Source organism: Pelobates fuscus, chromosome 4 (genome assembly GCF_036172605.1).
Source record: "Pelobates fuscus isolate aPelFus1 chromosome 4, aPelFus1.pri, whole genome shotgun sequence".
Classification (NCBI taxonomy): domain Eukaryota; kingdom Metazoa; phylum Chordata; class Amphibia; order Anura; family Pelobatidae; genus Pelobates; species Pelobates fuscus.
The window spans coordinates 366,643,166-366,664,422 of record NC_086320.1 but is presented as its reverse complement, the minus strand read 5'-3'; the positions used below and the strand labels follow the sequence as shown (position 1 = coordinate 366,664,422).

The 21,257-nt window shown below is 38.6% G+C and overlaps 1 protein-coding gene across 4 annotated transcripts in view; it reads left to right on the top strand.

The window, feature by feature from the left end:
* DPP6 (dipeptidyl peptidase like 6) overlaps positions 1-21,257 on the top strand; it is a 1,023,075-nt gene that overhangs the window by 903,049 nt on the left and 98,769 nt on the right. For all 4 annotated transcript variants that reach the window (XM_063452684.1, XM_063452681.1, XM_063452683.1 and 1 more), the window contains exons 7-8: positions 11,755-11,836; positions 20,200-20,320. In XM_063452684.1, the coding sequence (XP_063308754.1) occupies positions 11,755-11,836; positions 20,200-20,320 (203 nt within the window). The remainder of the gene's footprint in view (positions 1-11,754; positions 11,837-20,199; positions 20,321-21,257) is intronic.

Here is a 21,257-nt window from a genome sequence, read left to right as displayed (position 1 = left end):
CAAACTAGGAAAGAAATTCCTTCTTGACCCCAGAATGGCAGTCAGATTAATCCTTGGATCGAGAAGCTATTACCCTACATTGAAAGATTATATCCTTGAATATTCTGTTTTTGCAAGTCTGCATCTAGTTGCTGTTTGAACATCTGTATGGACTCTGATAAAACCACTTCTTCAGGCTGAGAATTCCACATCCTTATTGTTCTTACGGTAAAAAAAAAAAAACCTTTCCTTTGCCTTATAATGCTTATATTTCTCTTTATAAGGTTTTAAAACAGCTTTGTCAATGCAAGTTCTGAGTATTTCAGAAAATGATAATCATTCTTTTCAGTGAAATTCCAACACAGTCAAAACTACCGTAAGAAAAGTTGACTACTTTGGCCAAGGATGACAAAATGTAGCAAATGAAAGAGCTTCCGCTATAGTGTTTTGTCAGTTCTCACAGCCATCATTAAGAAGGGCGATGGGTACCAGGCATCTTTTTGTGAGTTGCATGAGGTGGTCCTGCGATTTTGCTTGATCCCTTATGGACCTTTATGTTGTACTCTTATGTTTGCATTAAAGTATAGCAGTGATTCTATCTCTTAAGCTGAAAAAAGAAGGCTTAGTCACCCAGCTACCAAACACCTATGGAGAAGGCCACCTTCAGGATTCTTTGCAAAATATGGAAAGACAACCCAAGGTGTCAAAGTAATTTCAAAGATGAGTTCTTTGTTTTGTGCACATCCTAATATTTACTACTACCACAGTTGCTGCAAATGTACCAATTTCTCCAAAACATTTTTACTTGTTATATTAATATTCACAAGTAAATGATTGAGCATTTGTAAGTAAGTATCAGGATTAATTATAAAAGAGAGCATTCAAAGTGAATTCAAAGTAAATGTCAAATTTAAGGTCAAAATAGCCGAAAAGGTAAAATTCTGTAAGTCAGCTACACTGGACTTACATTTGGAATTGGGTCCAATCTCCAGGTTTCAATCCAAACTGTGATTTCATTTAGTTCGTATGATATGCTTTCATTTTTCAGAACATAACTATTACTTATGTTTTTTTGTATTTTTTAATGCTACATAAACATCCACACTGCTCTTATCTGGCCAACTTACAACACGAACAAACTATTTGAGATAAATTCAGAGTAAACAATAACCTTGCACGGAAGATACTTCAGTGATCTCGTAAAAGGTGTCTGTGTTTCAGCCGACTACGAATCTTTGAACTAGAGAAGAACAAGCTTCACAACAGCTGAGTCAGAAAAATAGCAGCATGAAATTTGGGGTCTCACCTACACAGGTCTTTACTGAGCAGGTAGTAAGGCATGGTTTTCAACTTCATCACCCGATTTGCCACGGGTTACAAATAAACCCCCAGGTTAGGCAGGCTGCTGGAACGTACAAATTTAATTAGTTTGCTCAGCAGTAGCAAGGATCAGCCTGGAGGTACGTTAAAGCAGGCAGTGACTAGAACGTGTGTATCAATTAGAAATATAGGGAAAAGGTCTAAAGTAATCAAGTAATGGTCCGACACTGATAATTAAGAACAAGGTATGTGTATTAAACAGAGCGCACCAGGATAAGACGAACACTCAGATTCAGGAATCAAGGTTCAGGTTAGTAATTAAGAAGATCATGAAGAAGGGTTTTTGCTTTGTTCACACAGATTTTGCGGTGATGTGGTTTGTGCGTTCGCCTGTGGACTGGACATGGTGCTGCGTTATGTGATAATATTATTGAAGTGTACCAATCACTCTGTGGACTAATCTCCATTCTATTCTGGCTTCGGTCTGTAGTTTTCTCATTTGTCTTTGTACTTTTTGGGAGCCACTGGAGGGAACATGTGTCTGATAGCCGTTACCAGTCTATTTCATTAGTCATAACATCCTGTTTCTATTGGCTAGAAAGGCACAAATGACCGTTGTTACTTAGTGTTGTTTACACATGTTCTATCAATCAGTAAGACTAAATGGTTCAGCCATTCCCTACTCCCTACCGTGTTCCGATGTTATAGTTTGTTGCCCTTATTGTGTCCTAATTCTTAGGTTTTACCTGTCTCAGAAAGTAGACTCTGTATTTATTTTTTGTGATGTGCATTAATCTTATCATTACCATCTATCTCACCAGCAATCTTAATCTTAAATCTGTATTTCTTCAGTCTCTATCAACTCTGATTCATACTAGGATCCTAAAATCCAGTATATTTATCATTCTTACTTGAGGTCCTAATATCAGATTTAGTCTTTGGTTTTCTCCTATGTAATTTTGCTACCCTTGGTCTCCCGGGGGACCAACCACCTGCTGCCAACTCTGGATATGGATGATAGACTATATTATCCCTTTTAATGCCATAAATATAGACCAGGTGTAGGGCAATGTGCATCACATGCAGACATCCAGCCCTCTACGACAGATTGTAAGCCTGCAGAACAATCCCTAAGCCTCTATTCCCTTAATCTTGGTTTAACATCATCATAAAGTGTGACATCATCAAAATAAGTAGAGCGGAAAACCAATTGCTATAAAATGTGGCAAAGACATAACATACAAATACATATATACACTGTAACGGCTGCAGCAGAACACACCTAGTGGTTAATTCCTAATGATAATAAATGCTGCATAAACATCCACTCTGCTCTTATCAGGTCAACTTAAATTCAAGATAAATTCAGAGCAAATAATAATCTTGCACTGAAGATACTTCAGTGATGTAGAAGGAATCCATGAAATGATTGGTTTCCCAGTAGAACTTGCAAGTCTCCACTGCAGGCCAAGGCTGGCGAGACTGATGGAATGTGGTGAAGAATCATCAAAATTAGGCCGTGATAGCAAAAAGAGAATTTGAGATTACAATTCACATTAAACAGAAATGAATATAGATTTTTTTTTTTTACCAGAATCCTGAAAAATTTATAACCACTTTGACTTCATGCCGCTATAGAAAACATATGCTTATTTTTTATGAATATTGCCTTATTCTCTTTCATGTAAGATTAGCTATTTTTGTACCTACAACCGAAAACTTAAAAAGCTGGTTTATCTTCTGTAGTTGGGAGGGGTGGTTCTTTATTTTTTTTAGCTTATATTTTCTGTATGTTTAATCTGAATGCTAACCTTCTGTTGTGGTTGCCTAGAATATACAAACATTGCATTGTACTGTCTGAATCTATAGCAGATGCTTTTGTGCGAATAGACATTATGAAGCCTTCACAAATCATATTTGAGTTCTTGAACTTTCTAAATTACTGTAGAAGAACATATGGAATATTTTGCAACTTTGTGTCACTTAATTCAGTAACGTATTTATTTGACTCAGTATCTCAAATATATGCATACATAAAGTAACTCAATGCTCATGGTAAAATTCTAACATTGCCAAAATGTATTTTCTGACTAATCAATTGTTTTCAGTGGGCAATATAAATATTATATGCACTCCCATTCCGCTGAGTTGACTCTTAATTATTAATGTTGGCCATATAATTTATAGACTTGTGCACCCAAGAAATTTTAATTCTGCAGAATGTTTTTTTTCAGAAAATAGAAGATTTTTCAGAACAACCAGAATTTATTCTGGATCTCACCTGTGAAAAAAATAATAATCAACATTTAGTAACTGTCTCGTAGATACCAATCATCTTTTTTACACCTTTTTTGGTGCCATGGGCGGAATCAGAATATTAACCCAAGCATGGTCAATATTGTGCAGTTCGGCTGGTTCATCAGTTGAAGGTATTTTGGTTTTGAATTCGGGAACTTGACCAAACCCCTGATCGGCCAAAATTTGGACGAATTTCTGTTTGATCCAAAACAAATCTCCAAGACTAATATTTAACAGACTCACCTATAATGACATCTCATGCAAGAAGGAGTGTGGGCTTCCAGTTGTGACTGTTGCATCTTTTATTCGTTTTCAAGTCTTTGAAAGTCATTGTCCTTTTTGACACACTGCGTATATATTAATTCACAAGTTGATGCGTGATGACGACATCTGAGCCTGGTCCTATTTAGACCCTTTCTTAGAACCAGTGCACTTCGATAGTTTCATAGCTCTTAAACATCGTTATAGTCCTGTTTTTTTTTTTTTCATTTTGACCTGGCTCGTCTTGTTTACGATTTCTGGTTTCCCTGACCCATCTGTGTTCATGACCTTGATTTTGTCTTGTCTAGACTTATTTTTAGTTATGTTGTATTAGTACTGATTTGACCAATGTCTACCTAAGTGTTAATCCCGACAACTCTAAGGACTGGTAATAATGTTTCCTATCTTTAAACCTTTGCCTTTGATAGGTTAATGACCTATATCTAACAAAGAATCTCCTCTAGGTTTGTGTCAGTGTTAAAGGATTTGTTGGCAGTGTGCTGCTCAGATAGTGTGCGATATAGGAGGCGTGAGGACCTGCAGTGAGTGTGCTGCTCAGATAGTGTGCGATATAGGAGGCGTGAGGACCTGCAGTGAGTGTGATGCTCAGGTAGTGTGAGTTATAGGAGGCGTGAGGACCTGCAGTGAGCATGCTGCTCAGATAGTGTGTGTTATAGGAGGTGTGGGGAGCTGCAGTGAGTGTGATGCTCAGGTAGTATGAGTTATAGGAGGCGTTAGGACCTGCAGTGAGCGTGCTGCTCAGATAGTGTGTGTTATAGGAGGTGTGGGGAGCTGCAGTGAGTGTGCTGCTCAGGTAGTGTGTGTTACAGGAGGTGTGGGGAGCTGCAGTGAGTGTGCTGCTCAGGTAGTGTGGGTTATAGGAAGTGTGGGGAGCTGCAGTGAGTGTGCTGCTCAGGTAGTGTGGGTTATAGGAGGTGTGGGGAGCTGCAGTGAGTGTGCTGCTCAGGTAGTGTGGGTTATAGGAGGTTTGAGGACCTGCAGTGAGCGTGCTGCTCAGGTAGTGTGTGTTATAGGAGGTGTGGGGAGCTGCAGTGAATGTGCTGCCCAGGTAGTGTAAGTTATAGGAGGTGTGGGGAGCTGCAGTGAGTGTGCTGCTCAGGTAGTGTGAGTTATAGGAGTTGTGGAGAGCTGCAGTGAGTGTGCTGCTCAGGTAGTGTGAGTTATAGGAGGCGTGAAGACCTGCAGTGAGCTGGCTGCTCAGGTAATGTGAGTTATAGGAGGTGTGGGGAGCTGCAGTGAGTGTGCTGCTCAGGTAGTGTGGGATATAGGAGGCATGAGGACCTGTAGTGAGTGTCCTGCTCAGATAGTGTGGGATATAGGAGGCGTGGGGAGCTGCAGTGAGTGTGCTGCTCAGGTAGTGTGGGTTATAGGAGGTGTGGGGAGCTGCAGTGAGGGTGCTGCTCAGGTAGTGTGGGTTATAGGAGGTGTGGGAGCTGCAGTGAGTGTGCTGCTCAGGTAGTGTGGGTTATAGGAGGTGTGGGGAGCTGCAGTGAGCGTGCTGCTCATATAGTGTGGGCTATAGGAGGCGTGAGTACCTGCAGTGAGTGTGCTGCTCAGGTAGTGTGGGATATAGGAGGCATGAGGACCTATAGTGAGTGTCCTGCTCAGGTAGTGTGGGATATAGGAGGCGTGGGGAGCTGCAGTGAGCGTGCTGCTCAGGTAGTATGGGTTATAGGAGGTGTGGGGAGCTGCAGTGAGTGTGCTGCTCAGGTAGTGTGAGTTATAGGAGTTGTGGAGAGCTGCAGTGAGTGTGCTGCTCAGGTAGTGTGAGTTATAGGAGGCGTGAAGACCTGCAGTGAGCTGGCTGCTCAGGTAATGTGAGTTATAGGAGGTGTGGGGAGCTGCAGTGAGTGTGCTGCTCAGGTAGTGTGGGATATAGGAGGCATGAGGACCTGTAGTGAGTGTCCTGCTCAGATAGTGTGGGATATAGGAGGCGTGGGGAGCTGCAGTGAGTGTGCTGCTCAGGTAGTGTGGGTTATAGGAGGTGTGGGGAGCTGCAGTGAGGGTGCTGCTCAGGTAGTGTGGGTTATAGGAGGTGTGGGAGCTGCAGTGAGTGTGCTGCTCAGGTAGTGTGGGTTATAGGAGGTGTGGGGAGCTGCAGTGAGCGTGCTGCTCATATAGTGTGGGCTATAGGAGGCGTGAGTACCTGCAGTGAGTGTGCTGCTCAGGTAGTGTGGGATATAGGAGGCATGAGGACCTATAGTGAGTGTCCTGCTCAGGTAGTGTGGGATATAGGAGGCGTGGGGAGCTGCAGTGAGCGTGCTGCTCAGGTAGTATGGGTTATAGGAGGTGTGGGGAGCTGCAGTGAGTGTGCTGCTCAGGTAGTGTGAGTTATAGGAGTTGTGGAGAGCTGCAGTGAGTGTGCTGCTCAGGTAGTGTGAGTTATAGGAGGCGTGAAGACCTGCAGTGAGCTGGCTGCTCAGGTAATGTGAGTTATAGGAGGTGTGGGGAGCTGCAGTGAGTGTGCTGCTCAGGTAGTGTGGGATATAGGAGGCATGAGGACCTGTAGTGAGTGTCCTGCTCAGATAGTGTGGGATATAGGAGGCGTGGGGAGCTGCAGTGAGTGTGCTGCTCAGGTAGTGTGGGTTATAGGAGGTGTGGGGAGCTGCAGTGAGGGTGCTGCTCAGGTAGTGTGGGTTATAGGAGGTGTGGGAGCTGCAGTGAGTGTGCTGCTCAGGTAGTGTGGGTTATAGGAGGTGTGGGGAGCTGCAGTGAGCGTGCTGCTCATATAGTGTGGGCTATAGGAGGCGTGAGTACCTGCAGTGAGTGTGCTGCTCAGGTAGTGTGGGATATAGGAGGCATGAGGACCTATAGTGAGTGTCCTGCTCAGGTAGTGTGGGATATAGGAGGCGTGGGGAGCTGCAGTGAGCGTGCTGCTCAGGTAGTATGGGTTATAGGAGGTGTGGGGAGCTGCAGTGAGCGCGCTGCTCAGGTAGTGTGGGATATAGGAGGTGTGGGGAGCTGCAGTGAGCGCGCTGCTCAGGTAGTGTGGGATACAGGAGGTGTGGGGAGCTGCAGTGAGAATGCTGCTCAGGTAGTGTGTGTTATGGGGGTGTGGGGAGCTGCAGTGAGTGTGCTGCTCAGGTAGTGTGGGATATAGGACATGTGGGGAGCTGCAGTGAGTGTGCTGCTCAGGTAGTGTGTGTTATGGGGGTGTGGGGAGCTGCAGTGAGTGTCCTGCTAAGATAGTGTGGGATATAGGACATGTGGGGAGCTGCAGTGAGTGTGCTGCTCAGGTAGTGTGAGTTATAGGAGGTGTGGGGAGCTGCAGTCAGTGTGCTGCTCAGGTAGTGTGAGTTATAGGAGGTGTGGGGAGCTGCAGTCAGTGTGCTGCTCAGGTAGTGTGAGTTATAGGAGGTGTGGGGAGCTGCAGTCAGTGTGCTGCCCAGGTAGTAGCTTTAAATCAGTTAAGTGTAGGACCCACTATTTAGGCATATTTACTTGTTTATTGCTATAAAATATTTAATATTCACAAAAGAATCTGTGTAATTATTATTACTTAGAAAGCAATTAAATCAATATCGTGTACATCTGGCACTGAATCTGTTTAAAAAATGTTTGTTGATTTTGTTAAAAAAAAAATATCTTCTTCGTAAGAAAAGTTTGAAAATGGGTATACATGCCAATAATTACACATTCTACTGTAAAACTTATTTTTAAGCTTTTTGCAATGTGCACAGTGCTTGTTTTAATGTTTTGTGTTTTTTTTTATTTATTGTTAGTTACGTTTTGAATGTTATACTAATCTCAGTTTTTACGTTTCCTTTTATAAATATTGTTTTTCAAGTTTGTTTACGTAAACATGAGCTCTATATGATGGCTGGTTGTTTTGAGGTCAATGGTTTCAGTATAGCAACAATCTTATCTGAAGGTGTTTTATGCCTGTCGGAACTGGTTTATGCTTCGACTGTCATTGTAATTGAATCTCAACACTTCTAAAAGATGAGACAATGACTGGAACTGACAAGACTTGTCTGTTGCCTTGTCTGAATTATTGGTTTTAATGTTTTTTTCTTGTTCTGCCTTCTTTGCATTAGCATTGTTATATAAGGTTTGTTTTAATTAGAAAAGATAACAGTAACACTTTGCATATTAGATTTCCAATGTGGTTGATCAAATGTGTCTTCTGCCAGGTATCAATATCAACAGGGTACTGAAAGCGAGGATATAATAAACCATATACTATAATAAAATAGCAATAATGTAATATTATATGAAAGAAACACTCCAGACACCCATAATGCAGTCATTGGAGCAATATCCACTATATATACTGCACGCTAATAAAAGCATAAAAACATAAGATAATCTTTAAATATGTTATGTTCTCTTATTGTAATACCTTTAGGCCTCCCCATACCTTCATATATACATTTCATTTTAGAGAAACTAGAATATGCCAGATGGCACTAACTTGAATGGTGTGGGTGTAGGATCCAAAATTAACATTTTAACATTTTAAAAGAGTGATTTTTAAATCAGTTTCCAATTTTCTGTTTGCAAATTACCGTTTAGGTGATACAACATTGTTTTTGGCACTATTTTCATATTTTGTTTTGTGGCTATAGTTTCTTTAACATGTTATATTGTATATTGAGTGTACACTGATGTTTTGATATGCAATTTATATCATGAAGAAAATATAAATGCAAAGCAAGTCAGGGATACCTCTCCTCGCAGTCCTTATCCATTTTATGCAATAACCGCTTAATCATAGTTCACTTAGCATTCTTACATGGATAGTTGGATGGTGCCCACCTTGTGATCACAATGGGGATAGCCAGTCCGCTGGTAATAATGTTAAGTCAATAGTCCATGATCAGTGCAAGGCCACAGCGTTATGAGCTGTTTTCATTGCTCGTCAATGTCATAATTTAAAATTTATATGGATAATATAGGACTTCTAAGAATTTGAAAATGCAGGGATGAGATTACTGCCGAGATTGTTGAATTTTGTCTTATCATGCACTTTATATTAGAATTTGTTTTCACCGAGGTGTCTATTCTTTTTAAGCTATAGTCATCGCTTGGCTAGTTTAACTAGAATTATACTATTTGTTTTTTAGTGAACAACAATTCAGTGTTTAGTAAATAAACCCTACCATATGCTTGATTAATTAGGATAAATAAGGGGTTTATTTATTAAACAGTGAATGGAGGTTTGCTTACAACTTAGGGCATGGTGCTTATAGCATAATATCCCAGCTGCTCATCTTTTATCATCTCTCTAATTTAGATTATATTTTGTATATACATGTTTTTAATGTTTTTTAAAGGTTTTATGCTTTAACAAACTTTTACATGTATCAATAATAAATATCAATAATAATAAATAGATAAATAAAAGTGAAATAAAAGGTTTCTTTAATAAAGGTTTTCTTTAGTAGATTTTGGTCAATAAACTCCGTAAGGATTGGAAGGTAAAGTTCAAAGCGTCCCAGTTTATAACTTCAATGATCATTGACTGACCAGACCTTCACTATGTATCAATATCATGTTTAAAGTTAATTGATTGACTGTCTATTAATTAGAGATAAATGAGAAATCTTGAGGCCAGTGACCATGAAAGTAATCTGCTTTAAGTAGAGAAAATATTTCTATGGAGAAGTTTCAAGTTATAACTGAAACCACCTGTGGTATGTGTTCATTTTAGTAACATGTTTACTCTGTGAACAATACTTATTTACACATACGTACAAAATTTACAAATTCATGGATCCTCCTTCATAATACAGTGAGTTCTGCACTCTGAATGGGATGTACTATGCGGTCATTGGGAAATATATACCAGAGCCTGTCAGTGGTGGAACCACACCATCAGTGGTCCGATTTGTCAAGGTCCGTACATGGATGTCAGTTTACACTTTTCAACATTCTGTGTTTAATGTGTCAAATTGTCCTTGCTTTGCTAATTGCTACCTATGCTCGCCATCAGAACACCTTCAACAATCTCGACAGTAATCTCATCACTGCATTTTCAAATATCTTTTATTCCCAGAACATACTGCTAGCTAAATACTCTTTTACAACCTTGTGCTACCTAGATTGTCTCCCAGAACCTTGTGCTACCTAGATTGTCTCTCAGAACCTTGTGCTACCTAGATTGTCTCTCAGAACCTTGTGCTACCTAGATTGTCTCCCAGAACCTTGTGCTACCTAGTTTGTCTCTCAGAGCCTTGTGCTATCTTCTTCCTCTTGATAGTCCTTTTGGTAACTCCTTTGCGCTGCAGAACCTTATGCAACATTAGTCAAACTACAGAGGCTTCTTTTTCATTCTTCTTCCTGTAGAATCCTGTCATACGTCAGTTTTCCACCAGGATCACTGCTTCATCCTCTAAAACATAGCATAATTCCTTCTGTTTATCTTTTGTCACTTTAATCCTCCTCCATAATCCTCTTGTCCCTCATTGCTCATGTAGAACTTTGTGCCACCATAGTGTCACTCCAGAACCTTGTGCCCCATTCTTTCTCATGCAGAGTCTTCTGTTACTTTTTTTTCTTATACAGAACCTTCTGTTTGTGTCTCATCTAGAACCATCTGCTACTTCTAACATCCTTCAGAAGTTTCTAATGCATGCTTCATGCCCTCAAGTTATGTTATTTAATTCCCCCTCTAGTTTCTTTTGGAATTCTGTCAGCCCTCGTCCTTCATACAAAATCATATTCTACTTCAATCTTAAATTCCTGCCATGTCTTTCCTGTTCTATAATATCCTTTATTTACCTCCTTCCTCCACCTATGGTCTGTGTTACCAAATTAATTTTGTAAAATGTTGTCCAGCCTCAGTTCTCCTGCAGAAACTTCTAATACATTAGCACTGATACAGTGAAACATGTGTGTACATACAGTATAATTGTAAACTCTTTAAATCAATAAAAGCAATCTCAGGTATACTGTGTATGCATTAGTGCTTTTGCTGATTTCGATTTAAAATAAGTGTAATACAAAAATGTCACCTACTTTAACCCCTTAAGGACACATGCCATGTGTGACATGTCATGATTCCCTTTTATTCCAGAAGTTTGGTCCTTAAGGGGTTAATGATGTGAAGGTTGGATAAGCCTGGGAAAAACCTGCAAAGGAGATATTCAGACTTTTCAACTTTTATGTCTTTAAAGGAACATTTCAAACACCAAGAACTTGCTGAAGTGCTTTATGTGTGAAGGTTGTGTTCTCTTCTTTGATTTTTCATAAAGTGCCGATTTTAATAGAACTTGACATTTTTTTAGATTACATTTGTTACACCCCCTTGGTTGTCAATCAGACAACCAGCCCTGTTACTTCCTGGTTTGTTTAGCTCAGTGGAGCTAAACTCAAGAGGCAGCAATTGCCCAGAGCACACGCCTTGCAAAGACTTTTTATTGAGCTGCATTAGGAAGTCTGTGATTGGACAGTCACGGAAAGTCTGAACGGGGTTAGAAAGGCATTTTTTCATTGGGGGCATATCTACTAAACTGTGTTTTAAAAAGAAATGTATTTTGTATTTAGCCAGTGCAATGTCCCTTCAAACATATTTGATCTTGAAGTATAATGTAGATGATGCTTTAAAAGATGTCATTTTTTAAAAAAAAAAGTCCAGTCATTATCTTTTAAGGTAAAAAATTATGTTTAGGCTCGTATAATGTGTTCGCTATCTGAGATATAATACCTCATTGAAACTGGCCAAGAATGATGCTGCATTTTAATCTTTATAACCTGTATTCCCAATTATCTGTCTTCGTTTGAAGCATGAATTTGTTTTTGAATTTCCAGTTGTGTGTTCAGGGAGGAATAACATAGTAAAACAAGCATTATGACAAACATTTCCTGTGGATGTATTTGACATGTTAGCAGTAAAGGTGAAAGGCACGTCATTCTCACTCTTTGTTCTCCTAGGGGACATCACGTTTTAAACCCACCAGAAGTTCCTGATGAACAGCTGCAGTACGCTGGATGGGGCCCCAGAGGACAACAGCTGGTAAGCATCAATAATAGTGGATCTTCCTTTCTGTAATCCATTGAAATACAATGTGTTCCCGTGTAACAGCTGTGAAAAGATATAGAAATATACCATATTGCATATAAATCTAATTTGCCATACATCCACACATATCCTGTGCCGTGTAAGTGCATTTGAGTCAGCCATTGATCTTTTCAATGCAGGTCTTTCACTGCTGAGACTCACTAAAAATAAAAACTGTATCATGAAAAATATTTGGGAATATTAATCAAGGTGAAACCAGAGCACCTGTGGCAAAACAGCGCTAACCCTAATTCAATCACTCTGGAAAGTAATTGCTTGTTTCTGCTGATTGCTCCTTAATGAAAAAAAAACAAATGTGTGTACATAGTCAGACATTAGAAAATTCAAAAATGTAAATGCAAAAATAAAAAATACAACAAAACATTAATTATTGAGAAAATTGCACTGATTTGCATAGATGTGGCTTTCGTCTTTCGGAAAAATGGTGCAATTGTTTTAGAGCCAAGCTGCTGCTGAATTATTTCTTGCTGTACTGCAAAAGAACAGCCGGTTGCTTTACAAAATTGGATCTTATTTTATCTTAGTTCCTCTTTGTCTCTCACCCCACTCCCTGTGGGATTTGATGGAATCCCTTGACATGCCAGACAGACACCTGTAGGTGACTATAGCTGCATCAATCTCTACTAACTAAATTGTGAAAGGAATCTCCTGGATACATTTGTTCTAATAAATATAAAACCCACAGCACTTAAAATAATCAATCCCATTATATGGTACATCCTGGGGCTATTGATCAATGCAAAATGGTACTGTTTGCAAAGTGCTTTTATGTAGATGGAAAAGTGTTTCAACTGAATAACAATAAAGAATAAACAAATGAACCTGAGTCTATTTTGCTGGCAATTTAAGATTGTCTTCGCTATAACCTCTGGTCTTAAATCCAAGATGAATCAGTTTTCTGACAGTACAACATCGCCATAGTAAATAAAGGTAAGGAGACTGCTTAGAGAAAACACACTGAAAGAAGTGTCATTCGGAATATATCTGCAGTTCTACCCATTGAGTTAGTGTTTGTATGCCAACTCAAAACAATGGCATGGCTAGATAGCAGTTTGGATTGTCACCAAAGGGATTAAAACCACTCTATACACAAAGGGGATTAGAACCACTATATGCACAAAGTATAAAGACGTTTAAAGACTGAAATTATTTCATTCTATTAGCTGTTCCAACACATGTTTTGTTTTTCTTCTAGAACAATAAGCGAGGGTGCTTTGTTTGGCAGTGATATCTGAAAGACAAGATGTAGACGATAGCATTGGAAGAGTCGAATTTTAGCTTCAGTACCTAACGTGGTAATAAAAACTCACTGGAGCTTGAGATGTGTTTGAGATGCACATAGGCTGGCAAATCCCGTCTAGGTACACAGTGCCAGCCAGATCCCAACTTGGCAGGTTTCTGAATCAAGCTGACGAGTTGGGCCAAGTTTGCCCATCCAAGTCTACGTTCACTAATTAAATCTGTTTCATCTCCGAATGTGTACACTGTTTGATAGAGAAACCAATTTACATGCTCAGAATTTCAAAAGTTTTACTGTCTGCTCTCTTTAGGTGAATTGTTATTTACTTCTTCCTATACGTCCCAGTAGCGACACATGTAGAGAAGTCGATGGCAACATCAAGAGTACTCCAACCCCCTCCGCCTTCTGATGCTTTGCATGCAGGTGGTTACAGTATAAGAGTAGTAATTCCATAAAATAGAAAATCTGACATTTAAAAATGGAAAAGAATAGGCGGCAGGTTTTCTTCCTCTTCTCTTATGTGGTATAGTGGAAAATTACATATTAGGACATATTAATTAAAATATGCAATTTCCCCATACTTCCCTTACTGAGCTCTGTAACTATAGGTAGTATTATATATGTGTCACAGATTAGTCCCAGTCTCACTAATCAGCTTCTGGTAGGAAAATCCAATATTTAATCATGGATAGAAGAGGTATACTCTCTTACCCTCCACAATCTCAGACACTGTTCCAAGTACTATTGTATCTCTCCCCCTAAAGACACCCCTCTGCTCGCGGCTGACTAAATCTCATATTAGTCATTTCCATGGCCATTATATGTGTGATACATTGAATCTAAAAAGGTGTTAATAAGTTGCACTGTTCACCAATCTGTTGCTCAAATCTTGAAGATTTTCAAAGGAGTAAAAATAGAATTGCAGATAGAATTAGTGGAAAAAAAGATTAAATATCATTCAAATAAGTCATGGAATTGTTTGGTTTACAGAGGACTCTCAGCATCAAAAAAGGTTTAGTTGGTACATAATGTAAATGATCACGTATAAGAACCTATATTTACTGAACACTAAGTTGTGGTAAGTTTCTAAGTTTGGCAGAAATTTAACGTTTAGCTTTTTTTGCCTTTTACAAGTTGGTTGTTAATTCAAAACAACTGCATTTTTAACAAACAACCTTCACCGCAAGATTTCTACATTTTAATATAGTAAAGTTGCTCTGTCACTTTTAGAGGTCTGAAAGAAAACAAAACCATGTGTTGGAACAGCTTATAGAATGAAATCATTTCAGTCTTTAAATGTTGCCTTGGGCCAATGCTTTAGAGAGGTATACTTATCCTCATGGGTGCTACCATTTTCAGTCTAGACTCCATCATCAGCCCCTGGCATTTCATCTGCCAGGGGCCGTGCCAAAGTTATACTGTTGTAAATGTACGAGAGTACAATGCAGGCGCCTATGGAGGTTTTAGCCTACTATTGGATCTTCTGTAGACCAGTTCCCTTGATGTACAAGGTAAAGCACATTTACCATTGCCATCTCTAGCAACAGAAGTGTGTATAGACAAAATGTGATGAAACAAGATCCATCGTTTGTCAAGTTTTGTTAACCTCAGCATTAACTGTAAGACAAAGTACTCTCCGCTTGGTCTCAATGACTTGTTTCGATAATGGAGTCAACGTGAATATTTCATCAAAATGTCTTTTTTAATGAAATACTTATAAGTGACATAGCTTGAAACATGAGTATATTGCCGTTCACATATACCGATCAAAAATATACTTTTATACAATTTAAATGTTTCATTCTTATTTTTATTGTATGCAAAATCTATGTGGGGGAATAACACGTTTAACGATAATAAAGTGCTCCTAATCTTGCAATATCTCAAACAGAGAAAATATGTAACATTTGTATGTAACCTTTTGATATTGATTAGAGAGTACTTTAACAAAACCGCCTCAAGAAATCAGGCCCTTTCTGACACTCAAAGACCGACCCTCCTGAGCCAGATTGATCATTTAGGGCAGCGGTATTCAACCTTCGGCCCTCTAGATGTTGTGGACTACATCTCCCATAATGCTCTTGCGCCCGTAACGCTGGAAGAGCATCGAGAGAGATATAGTCCACAACATCTGTAGAGCCGAAGATTGCCTGCTCCTGATGTAGAATATATATTTCCCTTTTATCAAGGTCAATCTCATTCAACCTGTCTGGTGTTTACTGGCTGAAAGTGCTGGGAGGGTTCTGGATAATTATACATTATCAATGTTGGAATGTGGAAGGGGAGCGGCTAAAGGCACACAGAAGAACACCAGCTTATATCTAACATTCAAAGACAGTTTGAAAAAAACCTGGGTATGAAGCCAAGACACTCCAAGCAACACACGCACTGCAACGAGCAGTAATCACTATGTCGCTGGATCTGTCCCTTTAAACAAAAAGCACTCGGTAGTAGATTGCGCACGGCAAGAAATTTCAGTTCTGCAGAAAATGCTTTTACCAAACATTTTTTCTGGACCCATGAAATTCGTGCAGATGTTGTTTCATCTTGGATGATTGCCAATTTGGCAACCGCATATTAAGAACAACCCCCCAAAAAATATACTGGACTTTTCCTGCCATTTGGTTTACAGAACAAGTGGGGGGAAAAATAATAATAAAAAGATGGAAATACAGGATGAGCATTAAAAAAAGAAAGTATATTTATGTCATTGTTGTTTTTTTTTATTCTCCTGCGATTCCCTCTGTTCCTCACTTCTCACTTGATTAAAATCCACATTTAGTGACTGTTCCCTGTTGATCAATCATCTGTTTTTTCACCCTCCCACACTCCTCCCCTGCATTGCGCAGTTCAGGTTATAATTTTGTCAAACACATGATTCTCTCAAATTCATCTAAACTGCAGTTTGGTTCGTAACAAATCTCCAAGTCTCCTCGGTAGCGTAAGGGTTGTTATTTAAAGTAGGCGTAGAGTAGGTCTGCATTTTAAAGTGCAGATTCTAACAAGCCGGCCGTATCTGTATAATAAACAATTATTTCTTTTCCCCTCTTATATTTTAGAGAAGACATCCTCATATAAAATACCTGACAGGTCTAATTCAGTAAAAGGCAGCTTCCCTCCAGCAATAACCTTTAAATGGATAGTTAGCGGGTCAGCATAAAATGATCTCTGCTAAATGTGTTTTTTTCCCTGAGACAAATTAAAGTTCTTACTAGCAAAACGATCTGCAAAATATTACTAAGCAAATCATTAGGAGAACTGATGTACTTAGAAAATATTATTCAGACAATGAATTAATAAAGTGCTTATCTCTATAAATATAAAGCAAAACGGTAATATCCTTTCTCCCAGTCACAGACACATTTCTGTTTATCGAGGCAATCCGGCGGTGATGCCTGTATCAGTATTGCTGAAACAGACAGCATCTCATTAAATATAGGTTTCTGCTTCGTCCCACTGTACTCTAGCTATTCCCTGAGGTTTCTCTTGACATTATACTTTGATCAGGGATGGAATTAAATGATGCACGTCCAAAATTTCAAATGGACGGAGAACTTTTATATGCAGGGCTCTGGGGGCTAGGACATCATTAAAACTTTTTTTGAGAGCTTCATAATCTATTGTTAGTGCAAAGACATTTTCACAGGACCCATCGCTCGCTTAGTTAGGGGTACAGCAAGGTTTTGTGGAACAGTGAGATTTGGAGGGGTCTTCTGCAAGTTGGCTCATGTTAACCTACCATGTGCAACGAGTTGCACATTTGTAGTTAAAGGAAAACCCCAAATCCCTTAAGCTCTTAAACTCACAAAACTATTTGCTAAAGTGATAATGTAAAGTGAATTTCACAATTAAGGTTAGAGTAGATATACTGAGAGCATAGCAGACTTAGATTATTTTTCAAGTGTGGCAATTGTGAATTTAAATTTGAAATGTACTTTGAATTCTCACTTATGTATTTCTCTTGTGTGTGATTGTTTTCTCTTGTATAAAGAATGGCTAAATGTATCACGGTATGACATCATAGGTAAGCAGAACAGAGCAGCAAATGGTAATTAAAAAAAACGATTTCCTGCTCTCGCGCACCCCGGAAAAATGATATGGTTGAGCTAGCAGATAATATAAGTAGGAAAAGACAGACGGAAAAGAACGGAAACACAACTGTACTTAAATTGCCTGTTCTGTTTTCACCCTGAATCGGTGCGAAATTAAAATCGTGGTCAGTTATCAGAAAATCCAATACATTGAGAATGAACTCATGAAACCCCTCTTGTAGATACATAACATACTAATGCATACTTTTTAAACAACAATACACATACAAATAGGTTCTAGAACGTTTACACCTTGCTTTCCTTTCTAGCATATTCATACATATATTAAAACTTCCTAAAATATATTTTATCATTTCTGATCAATACAAATGTACTAAAACTTCCCAAAGTGCAATTTGTTTTTGTTTGTTTTTTTAACCCCTTAAATCCGGAGGACGTACTATTACGCCCTGCAGGAACCGGCTCTAAACGCCGGCGGGCGTAATAGTACGTCCTCGCCATAATGGCCGCCCACGTGGCCGGCGCTAATCGCCCGCTGCAGATCGCGGTCGGGGGGGATGCCTGGCCCCCCAGGCAACCCCCCCTGTGGCCGGTGACCGCGATCTGCAGTCTCTGATCGCAGTGACAGGCTGTCACTGCGACCAGTATTAAACATGTGTCAGCCGATTTCAAATCGGCTGACACATGCGGCCGGCGGCTTTCCCCTTCTGCAGATCGCGGTCGGGGGACTTACCTGGCCCCCCAGGCAGTCCCCCTGGGGTCAGTGACCGCGATCTGCTAGGTCTGAGATCGCAGTGACAGGCTGTCACTGCGATCTCAGAGCGCTCTGATCGCAGTGACAGCCTGTCACTGCGATCAGTGTTACATGTGTCAGCCTATTGGCTGACACATGTAACTGGCACAGTGATCCCCCTGCAGATTGGAAGGGGGGAGTGCTTGTACCACCCAGGCACTCCCCCCTGTGGTCAATTACCCAATCTGCAGGAGGTGATCACAGTGACAGGCAGTCACTGTGATCACTGATCCTGTGTGTCAGCCAGTGATGTGACATCACTGGCTGACACTGTCTCTGCCCCCTGTCCTGTAAAAAAAATAAAATATTAGTTAAAAAAAGAAATAAAAAAAATGACAGTTACAAATAAAATATACTTAGATCATATATATTATATATATATGATCTAAGTATATATATATATATATATATATACACATACACACACATTTACACATACACGACGTGTATTTAAATATTAATATATATATATATATATATATTAATATCAAATTACACGTAGACTGATACTGATTAAATATATATATAATTATTGTTATATATATATTTATAAATAATATAAAAAAAATAAATATGTAAATACGTAAAAAAATAAAATAAAATAAATAATTAAAAATAAAATATTAAAAAATATATAGATGTGTTTTATTTCGTTCTAACTGTATTGTGATATTAATATATATATATTTATATCAAAATACACGTAGAACGAAATAATATATATATCTATATACATAAATATATACGTATATATCACTATATATATACCTATATATAAATAAAAATATTAAAAAAAAAATATATATATATATACGTATATATACACATATGTATATATATACATATATTAATTCTACACATATATTTATGTAATAATTTTACATAATTAGGTATCCTAATTAATTACAATTAGCGGGACCTGCCTGACCACCCATGCCGAAAGTATAGGGAATTTAATTTGCTAGCACTATATTTAACCCTATAACTTTCCAAGACACCATAAAACCTGTACATGGGGGGTACTGTTTTACTCGGGAGACTTCGCTGAACACAAATATTAGTGTTTCAAAACAGTAAAATGTATTACAACCATGATATCGCCAGTAAAAGTGACGTTTTTTGCATTTTTCACGCACAAACAGCACTTACAGGGACGATATTATTGCTGCAATACTTTTTACTGTTTTGAAACACAAATATTTGTGTTCAGCGAAGTCTCCTGAGTACAACAGTACCCCTCATGTACAGGTTTTATGGTGTTTTCAAAAATTACAGCGTCAAATATAATGCTTGTGTTTAATTTTTTTCACATTAAAATTCGCCAGATTGCTTACGTTGCCTTTATGACCCTATGGTAGCCCAAGAATGAAAATTACCCCTATGATGGCATACCATTTGCAATAGTAGACAACCAAAGGTATTGCAAATGGGGTATGTCCAGTCTTTTTTAGTAGCCACTTAGTCACAAACACTGGCCAAAATTGGCGTTTTTTGCATTTTTCACACACAAACAAATACGAACGCTAACTTTGGCCAGTGTTTGTGACCAAATGGCTACTAAAAAAGACTGGACATCGCTTATTTGCAATACCTTGGGTCGTCTACTATTGCAAATGGTATGCCATTATGGGTGTAAATTTATTTCCTGGGCTACTATACAGTCTCAAAGGCAACGTAACCAATCTGGCGAATTTCAATTTCAAATGTAACACGCTATATTTGACCCTGTAACTTCCCAAAACACCATAAAACCTGTACATAGGGGGTACTGTTTTACACGTGAGACTTTGCTGAATACAAATATGTGTATTTTATTGCAGTAAAAGCAAACAGTATTATGATATTAACAGTTAAAATGTCATGTAGAACGAAAAAAATCAAAAAAAATCTTATTTTCTCCCATTTTTTTCATATTAAATTATGTTTCATAGCTAAATATTTGATATTAAATGAAAGCCCTGTTTCCCCTGAATAAAATGATATATAATAAGGGGGGGTGCATTTAATATGAAAGAGGTGAATTACGGTTGGACAGACATATAGCGCAAATGCCAGGTTTTGTTTACGTTTTGTTTCGTTCACAACTTGTACATTTGGCTGCGGTGTTAAGGGGTTAAATTAAAATTTTCTACAAATATATATGTTTCAGCGTTACTGTCTTAAGGAATGTTTGTCAAGTTTATTTTCACAAATCACTTTTCTCTAACCACAGATCTTTATATTTGAAAATAACATATACTATCAAATGAATGTGGACAGCAGGGCCATTCGTCTGGTGTCAACGGGAAAGGAGGGAGTCATTTTCAATGGTCTCAGCGACTGGCTATATGAAGGTAAAAAAAAACAAAAAAACTACGCAGTCCTGAAAAATAGATTCACGTGAATGATAGCTGACATTTTATTGTAATAAAACCTTACATTAGGGTTTCCTGGAACAACATTAAAAGTCCGTAGGTCTTTCAGCTGTCAATATTCCTGCGATATGAAATGTGGCGTAGAATGGGGATAGCATTTTTTGTGACAGATCATTGTGTCTTGTTCTGTAAATTGGATTTGCAGTCAACCTTCAAAAAGAAAGGCATCGCTTTTGCTGCCTAGAACATAAACAGCCATTGTAGTTTAGATGTATAGGGTGATGTATCAAGTTTCACAAATGGGCAATCATCCTGTAAACTTGACATGAGGTGCAGTTTGTCTCTGGTGTGAAGAGTGAAGCATCAAAAAAAAAAATCGAAATTTTTTAGGTAGTGATAAATCGTAAAGATATAAAGATAATAAATAAAAAATGCTTTCTCGTGCGGCTTTCACGGTTATTATGTTTATTGTGTAATCTGTTTAAACATTTTTGCAAAGTGTGTTGAGCATTGCTCACTTGCATTGATGATCTGTGACATTTTATGATAAACTGATAAATAGCATTAGTAATTTTACAAAAATAAATGAAATGCTTGTAAAAAAAAACTAAAGTAGGACAGTGAGTACTCAAACTCATATTATGGAAGGTTCCAGAAAAAAGATGATTTATGATACAATACATAATTTAGTAAAATTGCCTTTATTCTAAGATGGCGGTGTGAAAGGATTATGGACGGAGAATCTCCACGTTAGCTCTCATGACTCTATAACTACAACAACATTTTACCAAAATAAAGGTGCAGAAGAAAGGTTCTCACTTCAGTAAATAACACCTTGTGTTTTGCTTTTGGTTTACTTCGATATCATGTCCCTGTAGTGTCACACAGAGTTACGGTAGTGTCCCTTTGTGTTGGC